General features: G+C 59.1%; 12 protein-coding genes across 12 annotated transcripts; 8 read left to right on the top strand and 4 right to left on the bottom strand.

The window, feature by feature from the left end:
- Positions 1–299: 299 nt before the first annotated feature.
- Positions 300–4,279, bottom strand: JDV02_007048 (uncharacterized protein; the record flags this gene model as incomplete). Its single annotated transcript, XM_047988500.1, has 9 exons — positions 300–1,193; positions 1,248–1,673; positions 1,730–2,192; positions 2,250–2,395; positions 2,448–2,620; positions 2,677–3,103; positions 3,154–3,193; positions 3,254–4,137; positions 4,202–4,279. The coding sequence occupies 9 exons, from the start codon at positions 4,277–4,279 to the stop codon at positions 300–302; spliced, it is 3,531 nt and encodes a 1,176-aa protein (XP_047844496.1).
- Positions 4,280–4,907: 628 nt separating this feature from the next.
- JDV02_007047 (uncharacterized protein) lies at positions 4,908–6,669 on the bottom strand (the record flags this gene model as incomplete). The annotated part of the gene is made up of 3 exons (XM_047988499.1): positions 4,908–5,569; positions 5,632–5,710; positions 5,767–6,669. 3 exons carry the CDS (start codon positions 6,667–6,669, stop codon positions 4,908–4,910), a joined length of 1,644 nt encoding a protein of 547 aa, XP_047844495.1.
- A 1,708-nt stretch (positions 6,670–8,377) lies between these two features.
- txl1 (Thioredoxin-like protein 1) lies at positions 8,378–9,533 on the top strand (the record flags this gene model as incomplete). The annotated part of the gene is made up of 3 exons (XM_047988498.1): positions 8,378–8,459; positions 8,587–9,140; positions 9,198–9,533. The coding sequence occupies 3 exons, from the start codon at positions 8,378–8,380 to the stop codon at positions 9,531–9,533; spliced, it is 972 nt and encodes a 323-aa protein (XP_047844494.1).
- Positions 9,534–9,553: 20 nt separating this feature from the next.
- Positions 9,554–9,940, top strand: JDV02_007045 (uncharacterized protein; the record flags this gene model as incomplete). The annotated part of the gene is made up of 1 exon (XM_047988497.1): positions 9,554–9,940. One exon carries the CDS (start codon positions 9,554–9,556, stop codon positions 9,938–9,940), a length of 387 nt encoding a protein of 128 aa, XP_047844493.1.
- Positions 9,941–10,752: 812 nt separating this feature from the next.
- JDV02_007044 (uncharacterized protein) lies at positions 10,753–12,402 on the top strand (the record flags this gene model as incomplete). Its single annotated transcript, XM_047988496.1, has 2 exons — positions 10,753–10,955; positions 11,019–12,402. The coding sequence occupies 2 exons, from the start codon at positions 10,753–10,755 to the stop codon at positions 12,400–12,402; spliced, it is 1,587 nt and encodes a 528-aa protein (XP_047844492.1).
- Positions 12,403–12,836: 434 nt separating this feature from the next.
- Positions 12,837–14,237, top strand: JDV02_007043 (uncharacterized protein; the record flags this gene model as incomplete). The annotated part of the gene is made up of 4 exons (XM_047988495.1): positions 12,837–13,131; positions 13,215–13,275; positions 13,378–14,005; positions 14,160–14,237. The coding sequence occupies 4 exons, from the start codon at positions 12,837–12,839 to the stop codon at positions 14,235–14,237; spliced, it is 1,062 nt and encodes a 353-aa protein (XP_047844491.1).
- Positions 13,719–16,085, bottom strand: smb1 (Small nuclear ribonucleoprotein-associated protein B). The gene is made up of 5 exons (XM_047988494.1): positions 15,908–16,085; positions 15,818–15,826; positions 15,673–15,744; positions 15,149–15,620; positions 13,719–15,093 (listed from the first exon to the last, which is right to left on the bottom strand). Exons 1-5 carry the CDS (start codon positions 15,932–15,934, stop codon positions 14,954–14,956), a joined length of 720 nt encoding a protein of 239 aa, XP_047844490.1. The 5' UTR covers positions 15,935–16,085; the 3' UTR covers positions 13,719–14,953.
- Positions 16,086–16,313: 228 nt separating this feature from the next.
- Positions 16,314–16,954, top strand: RPL11 (60S ribosomal protein L11; the record flags this gene model as incomplete). The annotated part of the gene is made up of 3 exons (XM_047988493.1): positions 16,314–16,458; positions 16,523–16,605; positions 16,661–16,954. The coding sequence occupies 3 exons, from the start codon at positions 16,314–16,316 to the stop codon at positions 16,952–16,954; spliced, it is 522 nt and encodes a 173-aa protein (XP_047844489.1).
- Positions 16,955–17,678: 724 nt separating this feature from the next.
- On the top strand, positions 17,679–18,353 carry JDV02_007040 (uncharacterized protein; the record flags this gene model as incomplete). Its single annotated transcript, XM_047988492.1, has 1 exon — positions 17,679–18,353. The coding sequence occupies one exon, from the start codon at positions 17,679–17,681 to the stop codon at positions 18,351–18,353; it is 675 nt and encodes a 224-aa protein (XP_047844488.1).
- A 927-nt stretch (positions 18,354–19,280) lies between these two features.
- On the top strand, positions 19,281–21,824 carry ATP1 (Alpha subunit of the F1 sector of mitochondrial F1F0 ATP synthase). The gene is made up of 6 exons (XM_047988491.1): positions 19,281–19,454; positions 19,677–19,837; positions 20,007–20,063; positions 20,129–20,249; positions 20,313–20,778; positions 20,838–21,824. Exons 1-6 carry the CDS (start codon positions 19,383–19,385, stop codon positions 21,620–21,622), a joined length of 1,662 nt encoding a protein of 553 aa, XP_047844487.1. The 5' UTR covers positions 19,281–19,382; the 3' UTR covers positions 21,623–21,824.
- Positions 21,825–22,602: 778 nt separating this feature from the next.
- On the bottom strand, positions 22,603–22,950 carry JDV02_007038 (uncharacterized protein; the record flags this gene model as incomplete). The annotated part of the gene is made up of 1 exon (XM_047988490.1): positions 22,603–22,950. One exon carries the CDS (start codon positions 22,948–22,950, stop codon positions 22,603–22,605), a length of 348 nt encoding a protein of 115 aa, XP_047844486.1.
- A 969-nt stretch (positions 22,951–23,919) lies between these two features.
- JDV02_007037 (ATP-dependent NAD(P)H-hydrate dehydratase) lies at positions 23,920–25,340 on the top strand (the record flags this gene model as incomplete). The annotated part of the gene is made up of 4 exons (XM_047988489.1): positions 23,920–24,022; positions 24,130–24,227; positions 24,312–25,028; positions 25,194–25,340. 4 exons carry the CDS (start codon positions 23,920–23,922, stop codon positions 25,338–25,340), a joined length of 1,065 nt encoding a protein of 354 aa, XP_047844485.1.
- Between the last annotated feature and the right edge of the window lie 311 nt (positions 25,341–25,651).

Raw genomic sequence — 25,651 nt, 5'->3', positions numbered from 1 at the left:
CTGATGGGGAGTTTGAGGCCAGGAGCAGGTTAACGCCATGAGATTTACTACTCGTCTTTATATGTCCACCACGTTCGTCTCGTGACCTTGCTCGACAGATGGCGAGACTGCCACGATGCTGCGCGCCTCCGCTGTCTTGTAGATGGTGTCCTTGGCCTGGAAGAAACCGTATCCGCAATATGCTAAACGCAAGGGGGCACGGAGGACAACGCATAACGGCCACGTTGTCATTGAAACAGCAGCCAGACCAATATATTCACAACACGACACCGACTCGTACTTGGCAGACGACCCCCTGCTCATCGAGCATAAGCATCGGACTGCAGCCGCCTCATGCGACGCCTCGGCCGTATCGAAATGTCCAAGTCGTCATCGGATTCATACATCGACGGTCCCACCAGCTTGTGCGTCATGCGATGCGCCGGCGGTCTCCCCTCCGTCTTGTTGTTAACCGACGGCGTCGTCGACCGACTGCGGAGCGGCGCCGTAAACCACCCGACCATACTGCCCAGCTCGCCCATCCACCAAAGCCCTATGACGATGATGCCAACTGTGACGGGGAGGGCGACAGCCCAGTAGAGCCACTGCCCTGCGTCCAGGTCTCGGATGTCGCTGGTGTTCATCCCAAAGATGCTGGAGATGGCGCTGAGCGGCAAAAAGACGATGGTGACAATCGTGAAGGCGTAGATGGCGCTTTCTTGCTTGTCCTTTGTGAAATCCATCTTGTAGATGACAGCCCGCTCGAGATCTTCTGCATATTCTGTGTATCGCTTGAAGTCAAAGTCGCGCTGCTCGATGAACCTCGCGCACTCCGTCAGGAATAGTCCGCGGAATCCCAATGCATCCGTAGGCGAAAGCTTGGATGCGGACTCGAGGTCCTCCGCCACCTGGTCATCAAAATTCATGTAATCATTGCCCGCCTTCCTGTTCGCAAAATCCCACGGCACATTGAATCGCAGGTTGTCGAAGCGATTATGATCAAAATTTCGATTATTCACCAAGTTGCGTCTGCCCGGCCGGGTCCAACGACCTCTTGCGTCGTCGCCTGGACCTGCGAGTATCCCCTGTCCGGTATAAGTGATGATATGACGCTGTCTCGTCAGCGTCCTCTTGACGGCCGCCATCTCTTGCTGCACAAGCTCAATGCTATGCTGGTAGGAGCGGTCTGAGGGTTTCGTCGTTATGTCCGTGTCCTAGCGCTGATCAGCACTGCCCTTCGCCCAATATCACGTAACAATGGTACTCACCAGGAAGTTGAGAAACTGGGAATATGTGTCTGCGATATCATCGGCTTTGCCTACTTGATCCTGCAGGAGCTCCATCATGATCAACGACATGACGTCCATCGGCAACACTGCAGCTCGGTCCAGTAGATTCGCGCTCGATATGTTCTGGACAATCTTTTTCATGCCGTCCAGGATCAATGTCTTGGCTTTGACCATGTGCCCGTACCAGCTGCCGCTTGGGTCTCGCGTGCCAATGATGCCTGACACTACGTGCAGCCAGGCCGTCACAAACTCGCGCGGCATCTCAATTCCGGATCGCTCCTTTATATTAGCGTGCGAAACGATACCTTGGAAGGCGTATATATCCGAGGGCATGCCGCTGAGGAACGTCTTGAGATCACTGGCTGGCCCGGTCAGCAGTACCTCGGCGCCGTCGAGGTTCGGCATCTGCGAAGCATAAAACGTTAGATGAGGGAATGACACGCGACATGATGCAAGCGTACCGGGATAATGGCGGATTTGATAATTGCCCAATACTTGCCAGTCGACGGCCCCTCAAAATCCTTGGGGAAGAACAACTGAAAGAGGTTGTCCGCAGTTATGAAGAGATCAACCCGATCTTGATACATGCGTTGTGCCGCATCACTACCCTTGGCTTCAATCTTGGAAGCCATGTCTGTCAAATAGTCGTAGATGTCTCGTCGCATAACATGATCACAGCCTTTATACGCGCGTTGCTCGGAGAAGGATGTCTGTTCCAGAAGATACTTCTCCGCCGCGGCTAGCTGCGTCTTGAGATTCGCCACAAGGGTTTGGGGAGTTGCATCAGCCGCGGCTGCTAGGTCCGCTGGCCGAAGGCAAAGAACATGCAGATACTCCGGCTCCGTCGACTTTTCTGCTCCAGTCCGAGGCTCGAGGTGCTCCTGTCTCTCAGGCTTCAAGGCTCTGGGTGGATCTGGACGGGCACTGTAACAGGGTCAGCATTCTCACACATCTCTTGCTGAACTCAGAGTTGAGCCTCACATCGTTTTGAGAGTCAATGTCACTTTTCCTTGCGGGCGCGTCGCGAGCCTCAGGATCTTAGGCCACATCGCAGCTGTGACAACGTCATCGCCATGCTTGAACTGCAAATTCTGCGGCCAAAAGGCCTGAAATTGCGATAGGAATGCCTTTCGTCATGTTAACAACTTCAGCCAAAGTGCCCCTCAGGGGGTCACCCACAAACCAGGTCAGGCAATCCTCAACAGGGAGCTCCCAAACGACGGCATTCCCATACGATACGAGGATGCGTCCCGACGGAAGCCCTTTCTTTTCTTTGGAGGGCCTTTGGTTTATAATCAAGGATTCCCCATATAAATCCGATTGCGTCATTGAACCGCAAGTTACCAGAAGACCTGGATTTTGATCAGCATTCGTCGATGGAGGGCATGGTAAATCTGGGTCGGCTTACTATTATCGATGACCAAGCTCCAGAGCTGAGCTATATGGAAGCATTCTCCTCGCGGAACAGCTGCGAGCTTGCAGACAGCTTGCTGCATGTCCCTCTGCTGCGTCGTTCTCGAATACTGTGACTGAAGCAGTGTCTGCGGAGGAAAGGAAGCAAGATTCGACGCCGACAGCAGCCCAGAATACCGCTGAAGGGCAAAATAGGGCGTGCAGATCCAGCGAGCGGAACCCAGTGGCGCGTCGGTCGTGCGCAGCTGCTTCTTCTGGACCGACCTCAAGGGCACTTCGAAGCAGCGTGGCTCCATATACCCGACTTTGCTACCTTTAGGATTTTGTCGTGATTTCACCGCATGCTTCTTTACGTCGGCTCGTAGCTTTGCGATCGCCGTCCTCTCTAATTCGGTGAAGTGTACTTGACGAGACACGTCTGCCTGGTTTTGATCAGTCCTCGCCGCTTTCCAATCGTGTCCGCTGCGCTTACCCAGAACTCGTCAAAGTTCATCACATCTTGTTGGATGTGCCTTGTTCGGTCAGCCATAACAGCCACGAGGGTATAACGCGATGCAGCGATAGAAACGTACAGCCAGTTGAACAACGGGCGTTTGAGTTTCTTGGGATCGTGAAGCACCGTCAGCGTCGCCACGTGTGTCCCACCAAACTCTGCGCTGCCCGTGTAGTGAGAAGCGTAAATGGCAGTCGCGTTGGAATTTCGAATGGCACCATTAGGGTCGTCTCTTTGGGTAGATTCGGTCTCTACTCCAGGGGACTCCAGATCCGACAGGTCCTTGTCCTTGGAATCACCAGACTGAAAGGTAAAGGCGAAATCATCAAAGGCGTCCAGGTCATCCCCCTGCCAAGGATCATCAGGGATGATGAAGACTTCGGGCTCTGCGATCCGCGGCTGCACCCGCGGCCCTTCGTCAAAGTAGGCCGACGTTCTCGGGGGGCTGGGCGATTTGCCCCGACCCCGGCTGCGGCTACGGCTACGGCTCCGGCTCCTCGACCTGGCGACCCGGCGTGGGAGTGTATAATTCACCGTCTCCACTCGAGGGGCCCCGGGCACAAACTGCTCGGTCCTCGTCTCCACGACGGGATCGTACGCGGGCTCTGGAGATTCAGCATAGCGCACCGGCGGTGGCGGCAAAGGTGGTGACGGAGACCGAGCCGAGTAGGACCTTTGGAGGACAGGAACCCGTGAAGAAGACCCGGGTTGCGGCTGCACAACAACATATTTTCGCAGAGCCTCTGGCGCGTACGGTTGTGTGACGCGCGCGGACTCGCGGTCACGACGGCGATGGCGCGAGGCCGACTCGTATACCGGCGCTGGTTCTGGGGGCTGGTTGCGCAGTACCTGAACGCGCTGTCGCCGATCGAAGTCGAGGTCAGAAGTCTCACGGCTGCCAGCAAATCCCGTCCGTCGAGGCGCACGGCCGACGATGACGGGTTGCTGTGGTCGCAGGGGCATCTTTAACAGAATAAGCCGAGCTGTCACTGAGCGGCGATGAGAAGGCACGCGCGGCTGAACTCACTGAAGCATCATAGCTGTCCTGGCTGAACCGCACGCGGCGGCGGCCGCGGTCGGGGCCGGAGCCATATTCGTAGGTCATGACGTTGTTACGACGAGTGCGATGAGGTTGGGCAACTATTCATTTACTGCCCGCGATTGGAGCCAGGACGGTGGTGTTGATACGCGAGGGATGGCCGCAACCCGTTGCTGTCGATCACAACAGAGATGCAAGGAGTAACGGTTTACGGCGGTGCGCGGGCTTCATTTGGACTGGGATTTGAACCTCAGGTGGTCTCGTCTCTGCTGTGTTACCTGCAAGCACACGCCGATCTGTAGCATCCTGGCCACGATAGTGGGCGAGCTGACAGCCCGGACCTGAGCTGCGGAAGGCGCTAAGGTGATGGCGCCTGCCTTCCCTACCGCCTCGGCTTCGGTCCGTCGCGCCACCAACCTACTAACTGATGAAGCCGCTTGACGGCCCCCCTCTCGCATCATCACCACCACCAACCCCGTGTCCATTGCTCGTCAACAGAAAGCAGCAAGTTACGCCATGCCAGCCTCCCTTTTTGTCATCCCAGTTCGTGAATCTCAAACGCCATCGTTTATGTCCTGACCTTTGCCACCAATCATTTGTTAATCAGAACCTCGGAACGCCTAAACACCTCATTATGTCGTGGCCCGGCCTGGCGCCGAAGCCATTTCGCTCCAGGGCTGCTCAAGACGACCCCTCAGATGATGTCGTCGAGAGGCGGGATGCGAACCATCTCCAGAGGCACTGGGTTCCGAAGCCCTCCATGCTCCTCGCACTGCTCCCAGAGAGCCTTGATATCCTCCGCGGCAGAGCGCAACCCTCCGGGCGACTCGCGCAGGCGCCGGGACCAATACATGTCCGCCGTGATTCGAGCGCCGTGAGTATGCCACTCCCGCGTCGAGAATAGGTCCACCTCCTTGTCTTGCCGGGCGACGACCGGGAATACGGCGTCGAGGAAGCCGGCAACGGCAAGCCGCAGCGGAGCAAGGGCGGCGCTGTCGGCGTAGCTGTAGGTGGTATAAAGCGCGTTCTGCAGGTGCGCGCTGAAGGTCTTGGCCTGGCGGTCGGTCATGAGGCAGTACTGGAGTGTGGAGTCAAAGACGTCTCCCCATCGCTTGGTCGTCTGTTCGAGAAGCTGGACCACGTGGCCGGCCAGCGACGGCGCCCGCAGCCCGAGTGCCTGTATATAGAACAGGGCGCACATGGGAACGTGGGAGATATCCTGGACGTGGGAAATTCCATGACCACGGGGGATAGAAGGACCGTGGGAGGCTTCGGGAAACTGACAAGTGTCAGGTACGTCGGCCGTCTCCAGACCCGAATCGTCGTTGTCGTATCGGAGCGCAAGGACCTCAAGCTCTACGTGGGATCGTCAGTGCCATGCATACCAGCTCATCCACTGCCCTTGCTGGTGCACTTACGGCCGGTATAGAGGAATTGCAGGCAGTGGGAGTTGAGTGGGCCGTGGGTGACCAAGGCGACCTCCACCGGAGCACCTTGCTGGTTTGCCTTGTCAGGGCTGTAAAGTCTTTTGAGGGCAGCATCTTGGAACTTACCGAAGATGGCAGGGGTAGATTGTCACGAAAGTATCCAGACTCGGTTATGAGTATCTCGCGGTGACAAAAGTATGTCGTGTCGTCGAGGTGCAGGATCACGTCTGCACAGGCACCGGTTCGCCAGAGCCAGTATTTGACGTCCTTGTCGGCAAAGGTCGGCGCCTTCATTTGGTAGTCTTGCCATTCGTCGCGCTCCTTCTCGCTCCCGTCTCCTGCCTGGTCTCCTGGAGTGCCCTGCCCATCCACTTCGGCTGTCGCTCCTTTCGACGCTTCCAGGATTCCACCGAGGGCCTTATCATCGGAACCGGCATTGCTAGCCGGCGACGCCTCACTACAACACTCGGTCGGTCCGGAATACGAAGTGGACGGCGGCGATTTAGCAGATGGCACAATTCGGCTGTCGTCGGGGGTCGGCCACGAGGTCAGATCCGGAGTGCTGAGCGTGCTCTCGTTGCAGGTGGGTGATGCTATCTTGGGGGTGCGACTCCACGGGTTCGTTTTGGGAGGCGACGCCTCGCGAAGGTTGACGGGCTCGCGGCTCTGCAGCAGCTGTGGCTTCGGCCAGTCGTCTTTTCCAATCAAGGTGCTCAGAGCTCTTTTGCTGCGCCCGTCGAGCGAGACGCGAGGTGTTGTTCCGCTGCGGCCGGCCATGGTGTCGTTGTCGAGGCCGCCGCCGGGGCGCGATGTCATGCGCAGAGAAGGGGTGTAGGAGGCAGACTTTGTGCCCGGCGGGAAGGGCTCAACAGTTGCGAGAACATGAGCTTGGAGCGCAGCAGGTCCTGGGCTTCCATGGATTGCGGAATGGAGGCCCGTCGAGCCCGTGCTGCTGCCGCTGTGGCAGAGCAAGTGTTTGCGTCGGCGGGCCTGTTCACAGGAACTGCTGTGCAGCAGCGGAACAGCCATCCGTCTTGCCGCCCGGGCAACGGCTCTGACGCACCGGCACTCGCAGGTGACGGATAGGCCAAGCAGTGGTACATGGACGTGTGGGAGGGTTGACGGAGGGAGAGGAGGAGCGGCGCCTCAACTGTAGTAGTAGGTAGGGGACGGTGTTGTTCAAGGTCTACTACCCTCGGCTCTCCTCCGCCCGGTGATGGCCGCGGTAAGGCTTGTGCAACGCAGCCGACAAGGGGGTCCGCCGAGGCACTCACAGAGCTACTCCGGACAGTGATTCAGTGTGCGACTCAACAGCATGAGAGGTTGAAGCAGCGGTTGGGCGAGGCTGATGAACCTGTGAATCGCGTGTTTGAGAGTCGCCAGAGGACAGCGAGAGAGGGCGAGAGAGAGGCAGGGGGGGGCGGAGCATCCCAAGTGGTGTGTGCGATGCGTGGTTTCGGCGCATTAAACAAGTTTCTCCGTCAAATATACGGCATGGCGAGACGGAAGAGAGCGCGCGAGTCGCCAGATATATCATCTTCCAGAGCATGAAATGCCTGCCAAGCCGCGTCATGCGGCATGCCCATCGAGCTATGCCATGCGCCAGGGGAGGGAGGTTACGGCAGTATTTATTGCGACAGGCATCATACGGTTGGCGGCCCCCCATGTACGTCGTCTGAGTTGTCTATTATGCTGCCTCTGGTTCCTCTCGGCCCTTCCGTGGCTCCCGCAACTCTGTGTCGTGCCTCTTACTCATACTACTTTCATCCGTCGTCACCCCTGTCGTGCATCGTCGTCGTGAGACTCTCCGGTGCCAGGTGCTTAGACAAACAGTCAGTTGCAGAGCCGAGCAGACGGCGCGACGACAAGAGTGAGTGACTGCCGGGAGCGTCGGCGCTCATGTGAACAGGCACCGATCGTTGCGGCCTCATGCGGGCTACGTGCGCCGTTGCGACGTTTGCCCTCTTGTTACATGTCACCGAGAAGCCCCGGCCGCGAAACGCCCGTCACGCATTGATGAGCGGGCTCCGCAAGGTTGGCGGCGGGGGAGAACCCGCCAGTCAGCGATGGTCTCCAAGCCCGTCGACGTTCACGGCAGCAAAACGGCTCCCTCCCTCCATGAGGTCTGGTTGTGGTGCATGAGTGTGGAGGAGGCGGATGGGTGGACGGATGGATGGACCCGGCTGGCCTGCCCACTCGAGTTGCGTCTTCTGGAAGCTCAGCCCTCTGTACCGCCCTGCCTTCCAGGGCTGCCCTGCATCAGCCACTGGGCGCCAGCGCGCACTGCCTGGGCACTCGCTGGGCACTCGCCCCCATTATTAGCACATGGTACTGTGCACCTCACTGTAGGCGGACATACGGAGTACCTGGCCCTGGAGGTGCGGCACCAGCCCCGACCAACCTTGAAATGCCAAGCAAGCCCCCTAGGATCGAGCACCCAGGGCGCCTCTAGCCGCCGGTGCGGACGGGGCATTTGCTACCAAGTAACTACAGTATAGATGCCCGGACGTTGGCGTGGAATGAAAACCGCCCCGCGCTGCGTCAGCAACACTATCCAGGCGCGTCTCTCCCCCTCCGTTGCGTGCCAACCTCCAGTCCAGCTCCAGTCAACAACCTCCCCGTCCTCTTGCTCAGCCCGTCCAACTTCGAAACAACCTCACAACCCGCGCCACTCCATCCATCATCCACAAGACCAAGCTACGCCCGCATCTGCCCCCTTGCGCTAGCATCCGAGACCATGTCCAAGTCCCTCGTCGAGATAAGCTCCAAGGAGCAGTTCGACAAGACGCTCAAGAGCTCCAAGATTGTCGTCGCCGACTGTGAGACACCTGCCCCTCCATCCCAGGAAGCCATGAGTCCATGGCCGGCGTTCTGTCGCAACGCCCATCCCGCCGCCGCCGCCGAGGCAAGACGACCCGTCCGCTGACCACTCACCCGTGCCCGCAGTCTACGCCAACTGGTGCGGCCCGTGCAAACAGATCGCGCCCCTCTACCAGACGCTCGCCGAGTCGCTCTCGCGCCCCAGCATCGTCACCTTTACCAAGATCAACAGCGATGACAACCCCGCCCTCGCCCAGGAGTACAGCGTCACTGCCCTCCCAACGTTCATTCTGTTCCGCGACGCCAAGGTCACTCAGAAGATTCAAGGCGCGAACCCGGCCGAGCTTAAGAAGGTGGTTCAGGAGCTCGCGGCCGAAGTCGAGTCGCTCGGCGAGAGCTCCGGAAGCGGCGGCAGCGTAGGCGCTGCCTGGAAGGGTGCCGAGATTCCTCGAGGCTACAGCGACATCTCGGACCAGGTTGAAATCCGCAACTGCGAGCTCCTCAACGCCGATGAAGACGCCGGCCCGGTCAAGGTCCTCCTCACTGACTCGAGGCCCACCGCCCTCAACAAAGAGAAGGCGGCGGCCGCCAAGGACAAGGACTGGGTACAGAGCGGTGCCGACGATCAGCTGCTTCTCTTTATTCCCTTCCAGTCCTCCGTGAAGCTTCACACGCTACAGGTTCGCGATGGCTTCGCCCTGCCTGCTGTCGTATGCCCAGCGCTAACTCGTGGGTAGATCACGTCGATTCCTCCCGATGGCCAGGACGACATCACGAGGCCTGAGGTCATTCGGCTGTACATAAATCGCACACAGAACATGGACTTTGCCGAGGCGGACGAGACGGAGCCCACACAAGAGGTCACGTTGAAGCCCGAAGACTGGAACAAGGACGGCACGACAAACATCAGTCTGCGATATGTCAAGTTTCAGAAGACGACGACATTGGTCGTCTACGTCCAAAGGGGCGTCGAAGGCGCCGAAGCCGTGCGCATCGACAGGCTGAAGCTCATTGGCGAGGCTGGTACGAAGCGAGAGATGGGTAAGCTGCAAAAGGTGGGCGAGGACGAATAAGGAGCTCGGGTGTTGGAAATATGGCAACTGCACGTTGCAATGGAGGTTCGTTGTTCTCGGATTCCGGGAAGCTCGAGACCACGGCCGACGAGACAGTTGCGCGCAGATCACCAGTCGAGGCTCGACGGGGGTCTGGGAGCCCAAAAAGGAGTTTTGGTAGCATCAGCAGTAGAGCATCAGGTGTAGAGCAAAACGAGACACGAATCATGGCATGGCGCATGGATAGACTGCGGTCCGACATGGAGTTGATGGGCATTGGCGAGACGAAAATGTCCTCCAGCCAGGCTACGAAGACTCGAGTTCTTTTTGAAGTGTCCGATCCCCAAACCGCGACAGACGTGCGACGAGCACGAAGTCAGGTGGTAGGAGTCCGGCGTGCAATTAAAATTGATCTGGGGCATAACTGACGCTGCGATGTTATCCATTGATTGAAGGATTCGAGCAACACGGGATAAAATTTCATGTTATGCCAGCCGCACGAAGAGGGGAAAAAAGAGAAGAAGCGAAGCTTCGCGCATGGGGTTCAAGATTTTATGGGAGTGGCTGGTCCCCGCAAAAAAAAATTGGCTTAGTCATTCATCTGTTCTGCCTACCCGGGACCTATGCTAGCAAAATTTGAGATGATTGTCAAGATTGGTTTGCATTTGCAGGTAAAGGATTACTTATGTCTCTGTGTTACTCTTGCATTCGTACTACTGGAAGATGCTCCAGCCAGGTGCTCTCGTGAGTGTCAAGACAGGGGGTGTGTGAAGCTTTCACCATGCACGAAGTAGATACTTGGCAGAAGCGTTCGATGAGGCCACCGGCACTTGTTCCCGCCGGCAAGTCGAGACATGTGCCCTCGCGGCCTTGTTGGCTTGACTTGCTGCTCTTTCCGCCAATCGGAACGTGTACGTTGAGAATAAGCTCAGGGTCTCCCCAAAACATTGTCTCTCTTACACGTCGCTCCTGCGGTAACTGCTGCGCCTTCGCACCCACAAGACGCAGTCCAGTTCTGCTGCTGCATATTGCCAGCCGTCGACATCCTGGTCTCCCATTTGTGTCGACAATGGCAGACGTATGTGATTGGTGCTGGCACGAGACGCAGCTGCCGGTCGCATAGTTGCGCCATTGATGGGCAGAACGGGGAAGCCACCCCCCCTTTCCCCCAACGCACGATTTGTCGCCCCCCCGTGGCTGGGTTCCAACAGGACCCGATATCGATCCAAGTTCGCCTACCATGTCTTCGCGGCCGTTGCCGGCGCTCGCCCCGCGCGCCCCGGGCAGCGCCCCGGACGTGGCCGAGCGGGCCATGTCGAGGGAGCACAGCGAGGCGGAATGGAAGTCAATGAGGGGCGTCATCGAGCAGCTCTATATCCATGAAAACCGCAAGCTCGTCGAGACCATGGCGATTCTCGAGAGCAGGTACGGCTTCGCTGCGACGTAAGTAATTGCCGTGTCGACGGCTGCCGTGATTGACTGGCTGACCGCAATCGTCATGGGAAGGGCGCAAATGTACAAGAAGCGCCTGAAGAAGTGGGACATTCGCAAGCGGACGTACAGAAAGACGCCCGACGGTTCCAGCGCCTCGACGCCGGCGCCATCGGCGGCCACGTCGGACGGCATCGACGCTGTCGCGGACACCCCTGCCGAGGAGGCGCCCCCGTCTCGTGCTGCCGTCGCCAGCGCCCAGCCGCTGGCCGTCGAACGCGTCCGCCGGCCCGCGGGGCCGTACGCCGGTCTCGAGCTGGTCCTCGACAGCGTCTTCGCGTGGAGCCTGAGCAAGCTGCAGGCGCACCGGAGCGGCTCGGATCCCATGTCCAGGTATCTCGCGAACCCGAACCAGCCGCCGCTGCAGGACAGCCGGACCATGTACCGCACCTTTGAGCTCGTCTTTGACCTCTGGTACTACGGCCGGGGCCAGCTTGCGGGTATGGCCGCGCGTAAGGCGTTTTTCGCGCTCGAGTTTGTGCTCACCGAGGACCACCCGGACCTCGTGTGGCACATCCTGGACACGGTCTACGACATGGTCGACCGCGGGCACATCCAGCTGCTCGGCATGTTCCTCCCGCACGCCACGGCGCTCGCCACGAGGCAGCTGCCGGCGAACCACCCGCTGCTTCGGATACTGGAGCAGCTGATGAGGTGCGACTACCAGACGGAGGCCGGCAGGCAGCAGGTCTGCCACATGCTGCGACAGGCGTGGCTCCGGAACACGGACATCCTCACCGACCGCATCGGATCGCGGGCGCCGCAACACCTCTGGCTCTACGAACAGCTCATATGGGACGGCCGGACGCGGCTGCGCAGAGGGGACGAGCTGGCGCGGAGGCGGGAGGCCATGCTGGGCGCGCTCGAAGGGCTCCGCGGCCGGCGCGAGCCATCGCCAGCGGGGGAACAGGAGGAGCAGGAGGAAGACGAGGAGGGGGAGGAGGAGGCTAGGGACGACGACGACGACGACGGTTCGGAGGCACTCCGGATCCGCGCGCTCATGCTCGAGTACACGCAGATGGACCTCGGCGACCGGCAGGCGGCGGAGCGACTCGCGGTAGACTTGCTGGAGCGGACGACGACATCGGCGGAGGCGGGGGACACGCGGACCAAGGCGCGGTTCCACGCATATGCGCGCAAGATGCTGGCGCGCCTGCAGCAGGAGCGGCAGGAATGGGGGCGGGCCGAGGAGAACCTGCGGTGGGCGGTGACGAAGCGCGAGGCGGCGCACGGCGGCGATTCGGACCTGCGCGTGATCCGCGACCTGTGGGTGCTGGCGGCGCACTTTCAGCGGGCGGGCATGCACGAGGCGGCGGAGCAGACGACGCAGGATGCGCTCGCGCGGGCGGCCCGTTATCTAGGTGCGGGCGGCGACGACGACGGCGAGGGGAGCGGATGAGCTGTGCGTGGTGTGATGGAGGCGGCGTCTAATATGGCTTGTGTATAGTATACAGTTTCTGTATAGAAGGAGCGATAGTAGGTAGGTAGGGCTGGTGGTGACTAGAAGTAGGTGGTGGCGATACCCTGCGATTTCCTCCTACTTCGTACTCGGACAACCTTTTCTTCCCCTGCCTATAAATGATGTCTGTCTGGTGCTACGTACGCAAATGTCCCTGGTGATACAACATGCGGGGTGCGACTGACCTGCAGCCTTGTTTTGGTTGTCCCGGCTGGCTGCTTGCTGGATGAGGAGGAGTATGGCATTGGCATGGATCGCAAGCCACCTGCTAGTTACTGCAGGCGACCCCCGGCGCAACGGCTGGACCCGCAAGGCGCAACGATGACGTTGCACGCTCGCTCGCTCGACGCACCACCACTTAACTTGTTATATGGATGATGGGCTTCCCTGTTCCTGCGGCTGATGGCCACCAAATTTCCCCTGCGAACCTGTTAACCGCGCGACACACACATATACATACATACGCACATCCCCCTCCCCTCGAACGGGAACCTGCATTGTCCCGCACCTCGCGTCTTGTTCATTCATTCATTCACCCATCCATAATCCCGCGCGACGCTTCATCATCTTCCCCCCCTCCCCCGCAACCCGCCTCTGATCTGAGCCAGCAAGCAAGCAAGCAGCCACCCACGACCACGACGATGGCGACGGGACCTCCGCCCGATTACTGTAAGTCATACCGAAAAGCTGCTTTCCTCTCCCCGCCTGATCTGATCTGATCTAAGCTGATGGCGCTTGCCACGCCCTTGCAGATGCGATCCTGGGCATCCAAGAGACGGCGAATGAGCAGCAGATTCGCGATGCATACAAACGGTAAATAAACGACGCCCACCACCAACCTCCCCGTTTCCCCCTTACCATGGGTCATATATAACATCAAAACCTCTCTGACGCGCGTCGCGCAACGCCTCCCAGGGCCGCCCTCAAGACGCACCCCGACCGCGTCGCCACCGACTCCCCCGACCGACCCGCCCGCACCCGCAAGTTCCAGCTCGTAAACGACGCCTACTTCACCCTCTCGGACGCCTCCCGACGGCGCGAGTACGACGCCCAGCGCCGTCTCTTCCCAGGCTCCTCGTCCTCCTCGCGCAGGAAGCAGCCCGGCGGCGGCGCGTCGTCCTCCTCCTCGTACGCGGACCCCTTCGCCGACGACGATGAGTCCGCCGCCGACGAAGAGATCCCGCCCCAAGGCGGCGGCGGCAACGACACCGCCGGCAACGCCTACTCGTGGGCGTGGAACTTTTTCACCGGCAACGGGCGCCAAAATCAGAACCAGAACCAGCATCGTGGCAATCGTCAGCAGACCGAGGACGCGCAGTTCGAAGACGTCTTCGAGGAGATGATGCGCGACGAGGGCATGGCCGAGGGCGACGGATCCAACGCCCCCACGGGCAAGTTCTGGGCCCTGCTCGGCGGCGTCAGCGGCGGCGCCCTCGGCTTCATCGTCGCAAACGTCCCGGGCCTCGTCGCCGGCGCCGTCGCGGGCAACCGCCTAGGCGCCGTTCGCGACGCCAAGGGGAAGAGCGTCTACGCCGTCTTCCTGGTGAGTAGTGCGCAGTCGCGAGCGTCTTTTTTCGTATTCGAAACTGCGTGAAGAACGCACGCCCTCCCTTTCCATTCTGATTTCCTACTCTCCCCCTGTGATTGTTGATGTCGCCACGGATTGCTGACGACGACGATGACGACGACGCGTGTAGGAGCTGCCGCAGGATGACAGGTCAAGGCTTCTGAGCCAGCTTGCGGCTAGAGTTTTTAGCCATGCTGTCGGGGTGTGAGCGCCTCGCCTAAATCAAGAAGAGAGGGAGGTTAAAGGAGGAGAGACCAAGGAAAGACAGGGGTCAAAGGTGGCTCTGCCACAACACAAGCGGCGTTTGGTGTTATCGTCCCTTGGCCAGCCGTTACTCTTCAATACCTACCGTAGACGCAATCTTTGAACAACAAACCTTTTGGTTTTCGGGAAATGACGCGAGCTCCGTGTCATGTCATGCACCACTCGCAACCTAAACAACAACTTGCAAGGCAGCCAATCTATTAAGGGCCTCAACTAGCATGTGAACTCCAGGGCTTCCGTGCGCGGCTAAACAGTGACCTGAGTCCAACCTGCCTACTCCCCCAAGCTCGATCCTGTCGACGGACGAACTTGACCTCGAGACTGCGTCAACCCCGAGGCAACGCATGCCTCCTCGGCTGGCACAGGAGCGTCGAACCAAGCAACGGAGCCCTGTATCCCACGAAATCTTCCGCCCACTCCATGTCAACATCGTCGTCAGAGCGGAGATGTGAAGAAAGTCTCACATACAGTTTCGACCCAGATGACGCACTTTGCAAACTGTCATGCCCCATGCCGGTGGCCGGGGGGACCTCGCATGTCCCCTTTATACAGCAGATTCAGGTCTCATGCCTGCGGCAAGCGTGTCGTCATGTTTTTGCAAAACGTAGCATCGAATTCCAATCCGCCCAGCGCCAAAACAACAAGAAAGATGCGTCTCCCTTAGTGGCGGGGAGGGGGATTGAAGCCCGGGGGTCCGCCGGGGGGACCACCTGGGGCGCCGCCTGGGAAACCGGCGGGAGGGCGGAAGTTGCCCGGGAAGCCAGGAGGGGGGAACTGGCCGGGGAATCCGGGGGGAGGACCTGAGGAGGTGTTAACGCTGGAGGCCATTAGTTAAGGGGAGGGGTTGAGACATACCACTACCACGTCCGAAGGGAGCTGGAGGCGCACCGCCTGGGAAGCCAGGGAAACCGGGAGGAGGGACACCACCGCCAACGCCGGCAGCAGGGCCCTGGGTTTCGTTAGCTCTAGTCAAGAGCGATTCAAGAAGTCTGACATGGGACAATGCAATGGCAAGAGGGTTGGTGCTCACAGCCAAGTTGGCGGGAGGGGCACCGCGACCAGCGGGTCGGGCGACACCGGGGCCGGCGCCGAGGGTCGAGGGAATGCCACCCGCGGTGGAACGTCCGAGTCGGGCGCTGGGATCGGCAGGGGGAGGAGATTCGGCGGAGACAGAAATGATCTGGGCGCCGCGGACGATGGTGAGGCCGAGGGTTCGCTTTTCTTCGTTCTCGATGACCTGCGCGTCGGAACCTGGGGCGCCGGACTTGGCGTGCTTGCGCTTCACGCGGCGAAACTCCTCGGTGTCGGCGAGAACGAGATTCATGTGCTGCCAGCGACGTCAGCAACGACCGGCGTGGAAGTTTGCTGGGGAAACATACCTTGTCAAACGCAAGCATCTGGCCCGTCATCTGGCGGCCATCATTCAGAATGATGCGCATGCGCCAGTTGATCTGAGTCCATCGAGTTAGCAGAGCGCTCAATAGTCCAGCACTGTCGTGTCGGATCAAATCAAGGAGCACATACGTAGCCAATCTGCAAACACGCGAGCTGTTAGCATCATTTGATCAAACACGGTGGTGGGAGGGGGCCAGCAGCTCGACACGGGATGCATACCATCTTTCCCTGCTTGTTCGACGACATCTTGACTATTGCTTCGCGAGCTTGCCGAACGAGACACGAAAGGATGCGTGGGCAGGCGTCGGGCGTGGGCGGAGGAGCGTGTTGCGCGAGAGCGGTGATCGGGAAGCTCTGCGCGTTTGCGGGCGAGATGATTGCGAGGTCCAAATTTCGCGGAGCCTGATGCAGAAGGCTGAGAAAACAGGTACAAACCAGATGTACCTCTTGGGCCCAGCAGCGCTAAACCCCTTTGGTCCAGCAGCCCGCCCCACTTTTGGCGCCACCTCGCTTGAGGGCAGCAAAACCCTCGAATTTTCAAGCCGCCTCACAAAATTCCTGTCTGTTCAACCTCCCAACACGGCAACTTCGACATCAACCACCCCCGTCGACAACCACCGCAGCAATGGCGTCCGAGAAGGCAAACAACCCCATGCGGGAGCTCAAGATTCAGAAGCTCGTTCTGAACATCTCCGTCGGCGAGTCTGGTGACAGACTTACCCGTGCCGCCAAGGTGCTGGAGCAGCTGTCTGGTCAGACGCCCGTCTACAGTATGTTTTTTTACCCTGCGACCATTGGAAGCCTCGCGCGGTAATAGTCTAATTGAATGTACAGGCAAGGCTCGTTACACTGTCCGTACCTTCGGTATCCGCCGTAACGAGAAGATTGCTGTCCACGTCACCGTCCGCGGCCCCAAGGTAAATATTCTCAAAATTTTACGACTACAAGAGCATGCAGTCTAACATATGGCAGGCTGAGGAGATTCTCGAGCGTGGCCTCAAGGTCAAGGAGTACGAGCTGCGCAAGCGCAACTTCTCTGAGACGGGCAACTTCGGCTTCGGTATCAGCGAGCACATCGATCTTGGTATCAAGTACGACCCCAGCATCGGTATCTACGGCATGGACTTCTACTGCTGCATGACCCGCCCCGGTGAGCGCGTCACCCGCCGCCGCCGCATGAAGAGCACCATCGGCTTCAGCCACCGCATCAAGCGCGACGAGACCGTCAAGTGGTTCAAGCAGCGCTTCGATGGCATCGTCCGATAAATCATCTCATTCTCACCACGGGGTTTTGTCTTTACGGATGGTCATGGCGAATTGCTTTTGGGATCAAAATAGGGTCACGCGGTCATGTATTTCCGTTGCCATTGCATGAGCTCCGACTTGGAATTAAGTCGAGCTACGGCCTCAGAGACCGACCGGCGCCTCAGCCGGCTTCCGTATACTTGCCTACGAATGTGATTAATTGTCGGCACATATGTCCCGATCGGCGACTTGTCTTGGATTCGTTTGCTGTCCGTCGTCGTGCTGGTAATATTTGAAGCTGTAATTCTTGGATTGTGGCGGAGCGCCCGACTGGCAGCCGTTGTGGGTTTGCGCCGCGCTGTGTGACATAGCTTAGCGCAGCGTATTTCCCTTTGCGGCTATACGCAGCGCTCGGCGGAGCTGATGCCGCAATGCCACAACCTCTGCGCCTTTGAAGCTGCATCTGCGCCCCAAGGTGCACCTCACCATTCTGTCAGCACGCTCGTGGATTGGCTTCACAGGGATCGGCAGTGATGTCACACGAACTGAACGAGGATGCATATATAGTGTCCTGGTCCTGCTCGAGGCAGGCCTGACAAAACATTTCAGTATAAGCAAAAAGGAAAGCATATTCAAACGACAGTCTATCACCTATCCCTGCCTCATTCTACTCTCAACTGCCATACTTTAGTACGGCCTTGCAGAGACTATACCACACTCCAGATCCCAAACCCGTTACACCGAGATGGGGTCGACTGAGTCCAAGGTGGTCGGCACTCGCATGGCCCAGTCCGAGCTCGCCAACATCAACCTCCCGAACAAGTTTGGCCTCTGGTACAAGGGCAAGGCGCATATCAGGCTCATCATCGGCGAGGACAAGAACAGCATAACACACATCATCACCCTCCCCGATGGCTGGCACGGTGATCTCATCTTCTACAACGGCCCAACAAACGAGTCAAATCCGATGGCCGTGGTGACCTACGGGAGCAAGATGGGCTGGCACGACAAGATCAGGCTCGCGGCGCAACCCGGGCGACGACCCATCGAAGAGGAGATCCGCGCCCGAGGCAACGGCATGTCGATGATATACGCCTTTACCGTCGCCATCGACACCACCTCGCTGCCCGACAGGTTCGAGTGGCGCAGCAGCAGGAGCGACGAGGTCAAGGAGCTCGGCGAGGGCTCCTTTGGCTACAAGCTGGTCCGGCTGGGCCAAGAGGGGGAAGAGGAGATTGTCGCCGTCGCAGGCAACGCAAAGTGGACCAAGTCGTGGACCAAGGCGGGCGCGTTCCAGTTCAGAGGACGAGGGGCCACTGGGGAGCTCGGCGAGGCGTGGGCGGTCATGGCGGTGGTGTCTTTTGTGAGGATCGTGCAGCGCAACATGCAGGCCGCCGTCGCGGCGGCGGGCGCGGCTTGAGGATGGGCCGTTGTTGGATGCATGGACGACTAGATACCCCTAGCGAATGGCGCCGTTTACTAAGTGATTTGGCGACGTTGAATTGACGGTTCTGCTGCTACGTTGAGATGTAGCACATTGATGAGAATGAAGATGTGTGAGCTTGACTATTTTGCCATGTGTGAGATGGCTACACGGATATGAGGAACATGGATGAGATGGCAAGCCGCGCCGGAGTTGAATTGGGTGGATGGGGGAGGAGAGGTATGAAAGGTATGAGAGACACGAGCGGCACGAGCGGCACAAGGGGCACGAGAGGCACGAGAGGCACGAGAGGCACGAGAGGCACGAGAGGTAGGAGAGGCACGATAGGCACGATGGGCACGAAAGACAGGAGAGGCGGGAGAGCAGCAAGAGCAGTAAGAGAACATCCAGCGAGAGACATCAATAGGGTAATAGGCTATATAGACTCGACAAGTTGCGAGGTGACGTCTATGCCAATATTCGCAAGTGCCCAGGGGTGTCTAGCAGATGACGGGACAGCCTTGATATAGTATCGACGGGCATGGCTGTTCCGGGATTTGATCGTGAGGCATGCAAGCGGGGGTGTTGCTACGGCGGCAAAGCACGCTATTTTCAGGGCTGGTCGTGGTGCTCCTTGGCTCGCTCAGCGCACCCTTCCAGTGGAGGTCGGGCCCTGGCGCGGGCGGCAGAGCAATTGATGCCTCAGGAACAAGATACCTCAGGCACGGGGGGCTGGCCTGGCCGGGGCAAAAATTGTCCAATCCGTACAGCGCCGCGACGGAGACGGGGGCCTCGGAATTTGCAGGCAAAACCGCGCAACGGCGTGTGATTGGGCGGCTGGGGGCTACGCAGCTCCACCTCCTCCCTCCACAGACTCTGCTTCCCCGTGACTGACTGTTCCTCCCGAAAATCTCCATTTGCTCTCCTGCAAAGGCAGCATCGCAACCCCCAATCTCCCCTCTCCCCAATTGCACGGTGCTGCAATTGCTCTCCTTGCATCTACGCCTCCCAGTCACCGCCCTCACCATGTTCCGGAACGCCCTCCGACAGTCCACGCGTGCCGTGGGCGCCGTCTCTGCCGCCGGCAGGGTCGCCGCGGTGAGTGTCCTCTAGCCACCAGCCGAGCCGACGACCAATGCCATCCACCGACGCCCGCCGCCATCGGAAAACCGCTTGCAGAGCTCAATTGGATCTTCGGACGGTGTCTGGGCGTCGTTGGATGCGTTTTTGGGCGCGTGCACGCTTGATGCGTCGCCTCGACTCGCCGGAGTCAGGTTCTGTCGTCGTCGGGGCTTCGGCTAACTTGTTTTTCTCCTCCAGGTCCGAAATGCCGCACCCGCCGCCGTGGCCATGCAGGCCCGATCCTACGCCGCCGACACCAAGGCCTCGCCGACCGAGGTCTCGTCCATTCTCGAGCAGCGAATTCGTGGTGTCCAGGAGGAGTCTGGCCTCGCTGAGACCGGCCGCGTCCTTTCCGTCGGGTATGTGGAGCTCCGCAGGCTGGGCGATATGTCCACCTGCCTCCCCGAAGTCAATTCCGCGTCGCCATCCCGGCACAGCTGCCGCCACCACCACCACTGCGCTCGCGTCGCTGGGACAACAGAAGCGCCGTACTCGACAAGGACGAAATTGCTGACATATCGCCAATAGTGACGGTATCGCCCGTGTCCATGGTCTGTCCAACGTCCAGGCTGAGGAGCTGGTTGAGTGAGTCCACAACCTGATTGGCGCGACGGCAATTCTGGAAGACGAGTCTAACCGTTTCTCTTCAGGTTCTCCTCTGGCGTCAAGGGCATGTGCATGAACCTCGAGGCCGGCCAGGTCGGTGTTGTGCTGTTCGGCTCTGACCGTCTTGTCCGTGAGGGTCAGACTGTCAAGCGTACCGGCGAGATTGTAAGTCACATCTTCACCTTGATTGCTACGGTCTGGCTCCGATGAGTGCTGACTGGGCCCTAGGTCGACGTCCCCGTCGGCCCCGAGATGCTTGGTCGTGTCGTCGATGCTCTCGGCAACCCCATTGACGGCAAGGGCCCCATCAACACCAAGGAGAAGCGCCGCGCCCAGCTCAAGGCTCCCGGCATTCTACCCCGCAAGTCTGTCAACCAGCCCGTGCAGACCGGCTTCAAGTCCGTCGACGCCATGGTTCCCATCGGCCGTGGTCAGCGTGAGTTGATCATCGGTGACCGTCAGACCGGCAAGACCGCTGTCGGCCTCGACACTATCCTCAACCAGAAGCGCTGGAACGATGGCAACGACGAGACCAAGAAGCTTTACTGCGTCTACGTCGCCGTTGGCCAGAAGCGATCTACCGTTGCCCAGCTCGTCAAGACCCTTGAGGAGAACGACGCCATGAAGTACTCCATCGTCGTCGCCGCTACCGCCTCTGAGGCCGCTCCCCTCCAGTACATTGCCCCGTTTACTGGTAAGTGGAACTCTTTTTATATCATTTCTCTCCTATATACTTACCGTTTATGTCCCTAGGTGCTTCGCTCGGGGAGTGGTTCCGAGATAATGGCAAGCACTCTCTCGTCATCTACGACGATCTGTCGAAGCAGGCCGTTGCCTACCGTCAAATGTCTCTGTTGCTCCGTCGTCCCCCTGGCCGTGAGGCTTACCCGGGTGACGTCTTCTACCTGCACTCCCGTCTGCTGGAGCGTGCCGCCAAGCTCAACAACGACCACGGTGGCGGCTCCATGACTGCCCTGCCCATCATCGAGACCCAGGGCGGTGACGTGTCTGCCTACATTCCCACCAACGTCATTTCCATTACCGACGGCCAGATCTTCCTCGAGTCCGAGCTCTTCTACAAGGGTGTCCGCCCCGCCATCAACGTCGGTCTGTCCGTCTCGCGTGTCGGCTCCGCCGCCCAGCTCAAGGCCATGAAGCAGGTCGCTGGTTCTCTGAAGCTCTTCTTGGCCCAGTACCGTGAGGTCGCCGCCTTCGCCCAGTTCGGTTCCGACCTGGACGCTGCCACCAAGCAGACACTGGCCCGTGGTGAGCGCCTGACGGAGCTCCTGAAGCAGAAGCAGTACTCGCCCATGGCCGTCAACGAGATGGTTCCCCTCATCTTCGCCGGTGTCAACGGCTACCTCGACACCGTCCCCGTCGACAAGATCCTCCAGTGGGAGTCTGACTACCTTGCCCACCTCAAGGCCAACGAGTCGGACCTGCTCGCCACGCTCGAGAAGGAGGGTGCCATCAGCAAGGAGCTGGAGGGCCGCCTCAAGGAGGTCACGACTTCCTTCATCAAGAGCTTCCTCGGCTAAGCATTTAATCGCGCGCGACCTTGAGCGACATAGAGAGAGGGCCATTGGGGATGCTGCTGTCTATACCGAATTTTGTAGTTGATCTCGCTTGAAGCGGAGGGAGAGCCGAGGGGTGTACCTGATGGAGCATTGGGGACTTGGGAGACTCACCAATCGTACCATCACATGTAAAAATAGAGCTCATAACTCAATGAACGCCCTCAATTTCCTTTGTTCTATCAAAACTATCTTGTCCTGTTGACATCGTGACCGTGTCTGCGAAGGAGCATTCGCTGTCTACGAAGTTGGCCCTGAGCACGCTTAAAGGCTATCATTTGACTGGTCTGATCTATACATTCGTCCGTGGCCGCAGACACTCCAGCAGCGCAAGCCATTCGGGCGTGGACAGTGCCTCGAGGCGTTTCATCTCTGCTGCTGTGAATCAGTCTGCCAGTTGGCCGGCTCTTTCACAGGTCGCTCTCTCGGTCGGCCTCCTATATATAGCTCCTTTTCTTCCCTTCATCCACCCACCTTTCGAACGAGCGACCGCAACACCTTCAACCACCATCATTCTATCTCACCGTTGATTACCACTATAACGTGAGCTTTGCGACATCCCTGCTGAAACCGCGACTTGAAATCCCTGCTGTTTCGACATGGCCTCCGCGACCGCAGGACGCTCTTCTGAATCGGCCGTCATCCTCGCAGATTTGTTGCAATATCTTGAGCAAGGGGGCCGTCCTGGCCCCGAACCACAAATCAATCTCATCGAATTACCCCATCCCCACGTCGTCTACGGGATTCGAAAATGTCTTGAGGAGTCGCTTGAACACCTTCAAGACATTGGATTACTGCGTTGTCCCCCTGGTCTTCGGCTTGAAGTGACTGAAGACTTCCGAGTCGCGTATTCTGGCATGCCTACACCCGCAGAATGGAGCTCTCTTACCCCAGAGCACCAAGAGGAGTATAAATCTGCCCTCATGACCGCAGCCAACGTCGAATCACCGACCGACATGGTGTCTCGGGAGGACATGGCGCATCTTGTGCGAGCGTTGCGCCAGTGTCCTGAACTGCACCACGTCTCCTTCTCCCGCTTGGCGCGACGGCTCGACAACTTGCTGGCCAAAGAACAGACCCGGGAATGGGCCGTAGATGAGGTCCTCGTGTCCCTTGACCGTTGTCGTACCGCCCGAGACGACGACAAGGCGTTCCTGGATGACGTCGCCGCCATGATGATGAGCATTGCCGGTTCGGCGAGTCTGGGGTCTTCTCCGCCCCTGGAGGTATGGTTCCTGCAGGCTATCCGCCGCCTGAGCGGTCTCGGGACAAGCATGGAGGCAGACACGCATATTTGGCTTGAATCTTTCGCCAACAACATGCGAGCTTCACCTCCAGTAGCTCAACTTACATGCCGCGACCCGATAATTGTCGCCAGGGTTGTTGGCTGCTTGATCATGTCGAGGCGAGCCCAAGACGCGTCGCGCACCGAGGCGCAGCGTCGGTCTGACTTTCGTCGTTTGGGAGAAGAAATCGCCTCCCTCGCGACAGATCTCACTAAGAACCCCGAGCCTGAGTCTTTGGCTTGGATCTGTCGTCGGTTGCAGGCCCTGCGTTACGGTATGACTCGCGACAGCCCAGAGCCCGGCAGTCCTGCCACCGCGTGACGTTCTGCGGCGGCTGCTCAACCGGGTGGTCGACGGATGATGACAGCACCCATGGGGTCGGGTCTCTCCCGGTCGGCGTCGTGACAGAGGCATTTTGAAGATCAGACAAGGACAGAATGGGGATCGCGGCGTTTCGGATGGCCTGGTGAGGGCCACAAGACATCAAAATTGGTGCAGTTCGTTCGGGAGGGTGGTTATCTTTTTTTTATTATCATCAGGCCGGGTCGGCTTCTTTGTCGTGCAGGGGACGTATTTTTTTTGGGGTTCTTGCAGGGGACTCGGGGAGACATAAATTGACGAATTGGGGAGGGCTTGGTTGGCCCCCTCTTTGCTCTCTGGAACTTGGGCCCTATAAACCTACATACAACGTCTCTTTTTGTCACCCTTGATGCCCCTGTTTTTGTCCGTGACATCATACGTATATAAGGTGGACGGGCAGACCTCACGCGATGTCGACCACGCTCTCCTCACATTTGACTGCCGGCTGCCGTCTGCCTGCTCATTTGCGTACGAGCCCAACCGGTCGGGCCGCAGACTCGCCATTTCTTTTTGTAAAGTGTAATGCTGATACTATCATCCAGATTGAAATCAAAACATCGGTCACGGCACATTACCTCATCGGCACACGTCCCTTCGCCTCCGCTCTTTCTCGCAATGACGACAGATTCGAAAGTACCAGTCATGTCTGCAGCGACAAGGAGCATTCTGGCCAAGGTCCAGCGCATGGTCCCGCCGATGCTGGACAAGTTTCACAAGGGTCCGTGACTCTGGTCGAGAGAGCAGCTTCGTCGGTCACATTCCTCCGGTGGCTCCTCTCTTCCCACCATGCTTCACGACAGTCACGAGACTGACGGCCCGACACAGGACAGCTAGGACGCGTGGCCGTCATCGGGGGCAGCGAGGATTACACGGGCGCGCCGTACTTTTCGGCCATGGCCAGCGCCAGGCTGGGCTGCGACATGGTAAGTGGAAGGTCTGTCCGCTGCTGCTGGGCTGCGGGAGCAACGGGCTGACGAGACGACGATTGCGATGGGCGGGGACGGCAGTCTCACGTTATCTGCACGCCTGGAGCCGCGGCGGTCATCAAGACGTACTCGCCCAACCTCATGGTCCACCCTCTCATGCGGCAGTCTTCTTCCGAAAAGAGCAGTGAGCAGCAGCAGCAGAAAGGCTCGGACTCGGACGCGGAGCACGTCGCCGCGCGCATCGTCGAGGAGATGCTGCCGCGGCTGCACGTCCTCGTCGTGGGACCCGGACTGGGCCGCGATCCCCTCATGCAGGCGACCGTCGCGCGCGTCGTCCGGGCGGCCCGCGAGCGGGAGATGCCCCTCGTGCTGGACGCCGACGCGCTGCAGCTCGTGCAGCAGGACCCGGGCCTCGTCAGGGGGTACGCCGGCGCGGTGCTGACGCCCAACGTGGTTGAGTTCAAGCGCCTGTGGGAGTCGCTCGGGCTCGACGACCCGGGCGACGGTGCCGGTGAGACGGGCAAGGTCGAGGCCCTGGCAAAGGCGTTGGGCGGCGTCACCATCATACAAAAGGGCGGAAGCGACTTCATCTCCAACGGGAAGACGACGCTGACGGACGACTTGACGGGTGGCAAGAAGAGGAGCGGTGGGCAGGGCGACACGCTCACGGGCTCGGTGGCCACGTTTCTCGCCTGGAGAAAGGCCTACATGGATCGACTCTGGGACGTGGGTGACGAGCCGCTCTCGGCGGACGAGATGATGGGGCTCGCGGCCTTTGGGGGAAGCGCGGTCACAAGGGTGCGTCCATCAATCCTTTCCTTTGCCTCTCTGCCTCGCCTGCTTTTCTTAATTTGCGCCGCTCCGGAGCGAAGATGCTACAGGGGAAATGTCCCAAATCTTGCCCTTGACGATGATGATTGACGGGACGAGCCGGAGCCGCTAACAAACCTCTCAATAAAACAGGAGTGTTCGCGGCTGGCGTTTCTCAAAAAGGGCCGGAGTCTCCAGGCGAGCGACCTGACGGACGAGGTCCACGGCGCCTTCATGGCGCTGTTTGGGGAGGTGGACGGTGAGGAGGCAGGCGGTAGGGAGTCGGACTCCAAGTTGTAGAACTTCGGAGTGGCGTCGCCTAGTAATCAAGATGGACAATCAAGGAGAGGCGCCGTGCACGAAACTGCCACCATCTCCGAGAGAAACATGAAAGAATGGGCTCTACCTGCGGGTCATCTGTTGCCGGTAAGCGTACGGTGAACACTGAAGAGTGAAGGCGGCACACCTGATACTGCCCTGAACAGGCGGGTTTTCCACGCAGTACATGTAGCCGACTGCCAGGGAAAGTGAACTGACTGCTGCAGCATATGGCTGCGAACCATTGATCTTGCAGGGCGGTTGCTAACTAATTGAGTCTATGAGCCTCTTGT

This window comes from Purpureocillium takamizusanense, chromosome 6 (genome assembly GCF_022605165.1).
Source record: "Purpureocillium takamizusanense chromosome 6, complete sequence".
NCBI lineage: Eukaryota > Fungi > Ascomycota > Sordariomycetes > Hypocreales > Ophiocordycipitaceae > Purpureocillium > Purpureocillium takamizusanense.
This window is presented reverse-complemented; position numbering and strand designations above follow the sequence as displayed.

Bases quoted from the DNA above. Each gene is read 5' to 3' on its own strand.
- smb1 (XM_047988494.1), bottom strand. From the start codon at position 15,934: ATGTCGTCGAACAAGCAGGGAAAGATG. The intron at 15,621-15,672 runs GTATGTTTCCCC...CGTCGCTGGCAG, and splicing joins AGATGCTTGCGTTTGACAAG to CACATGAATCTCGTTCTCGC. The intron at 15,094-15,148 runs GTATGTCTCAAC...ACACCTCCTCAG, and splicing joins TCCCTTCGGACGTGGTAGTG to GTCCTCCCCCCGGATTCCCC.
- ATP1 (XM_047988491.1), top strand. From the start codon at position 19,383: ATGTTCCGGAACGCCCTCCGACAGTCCACGCGTGCCGTGGGCGCCGTC. The intron at 19,455-19,676 runs GTGAGTGTCCTC...TTTCTCCTCCAG, and splicing joins CCGCCGGCAGGGTCGCCGCG to GTCCGAAATGCCGCACCCGC. The intron at 20,064-20,128 runs GTGAGTCCACAA...GTTTCTCTTCAG, and splicing joins CAGGCTGAGGAGCTGGTTGA to GTTCTCCTCTGGCGTCAAGG.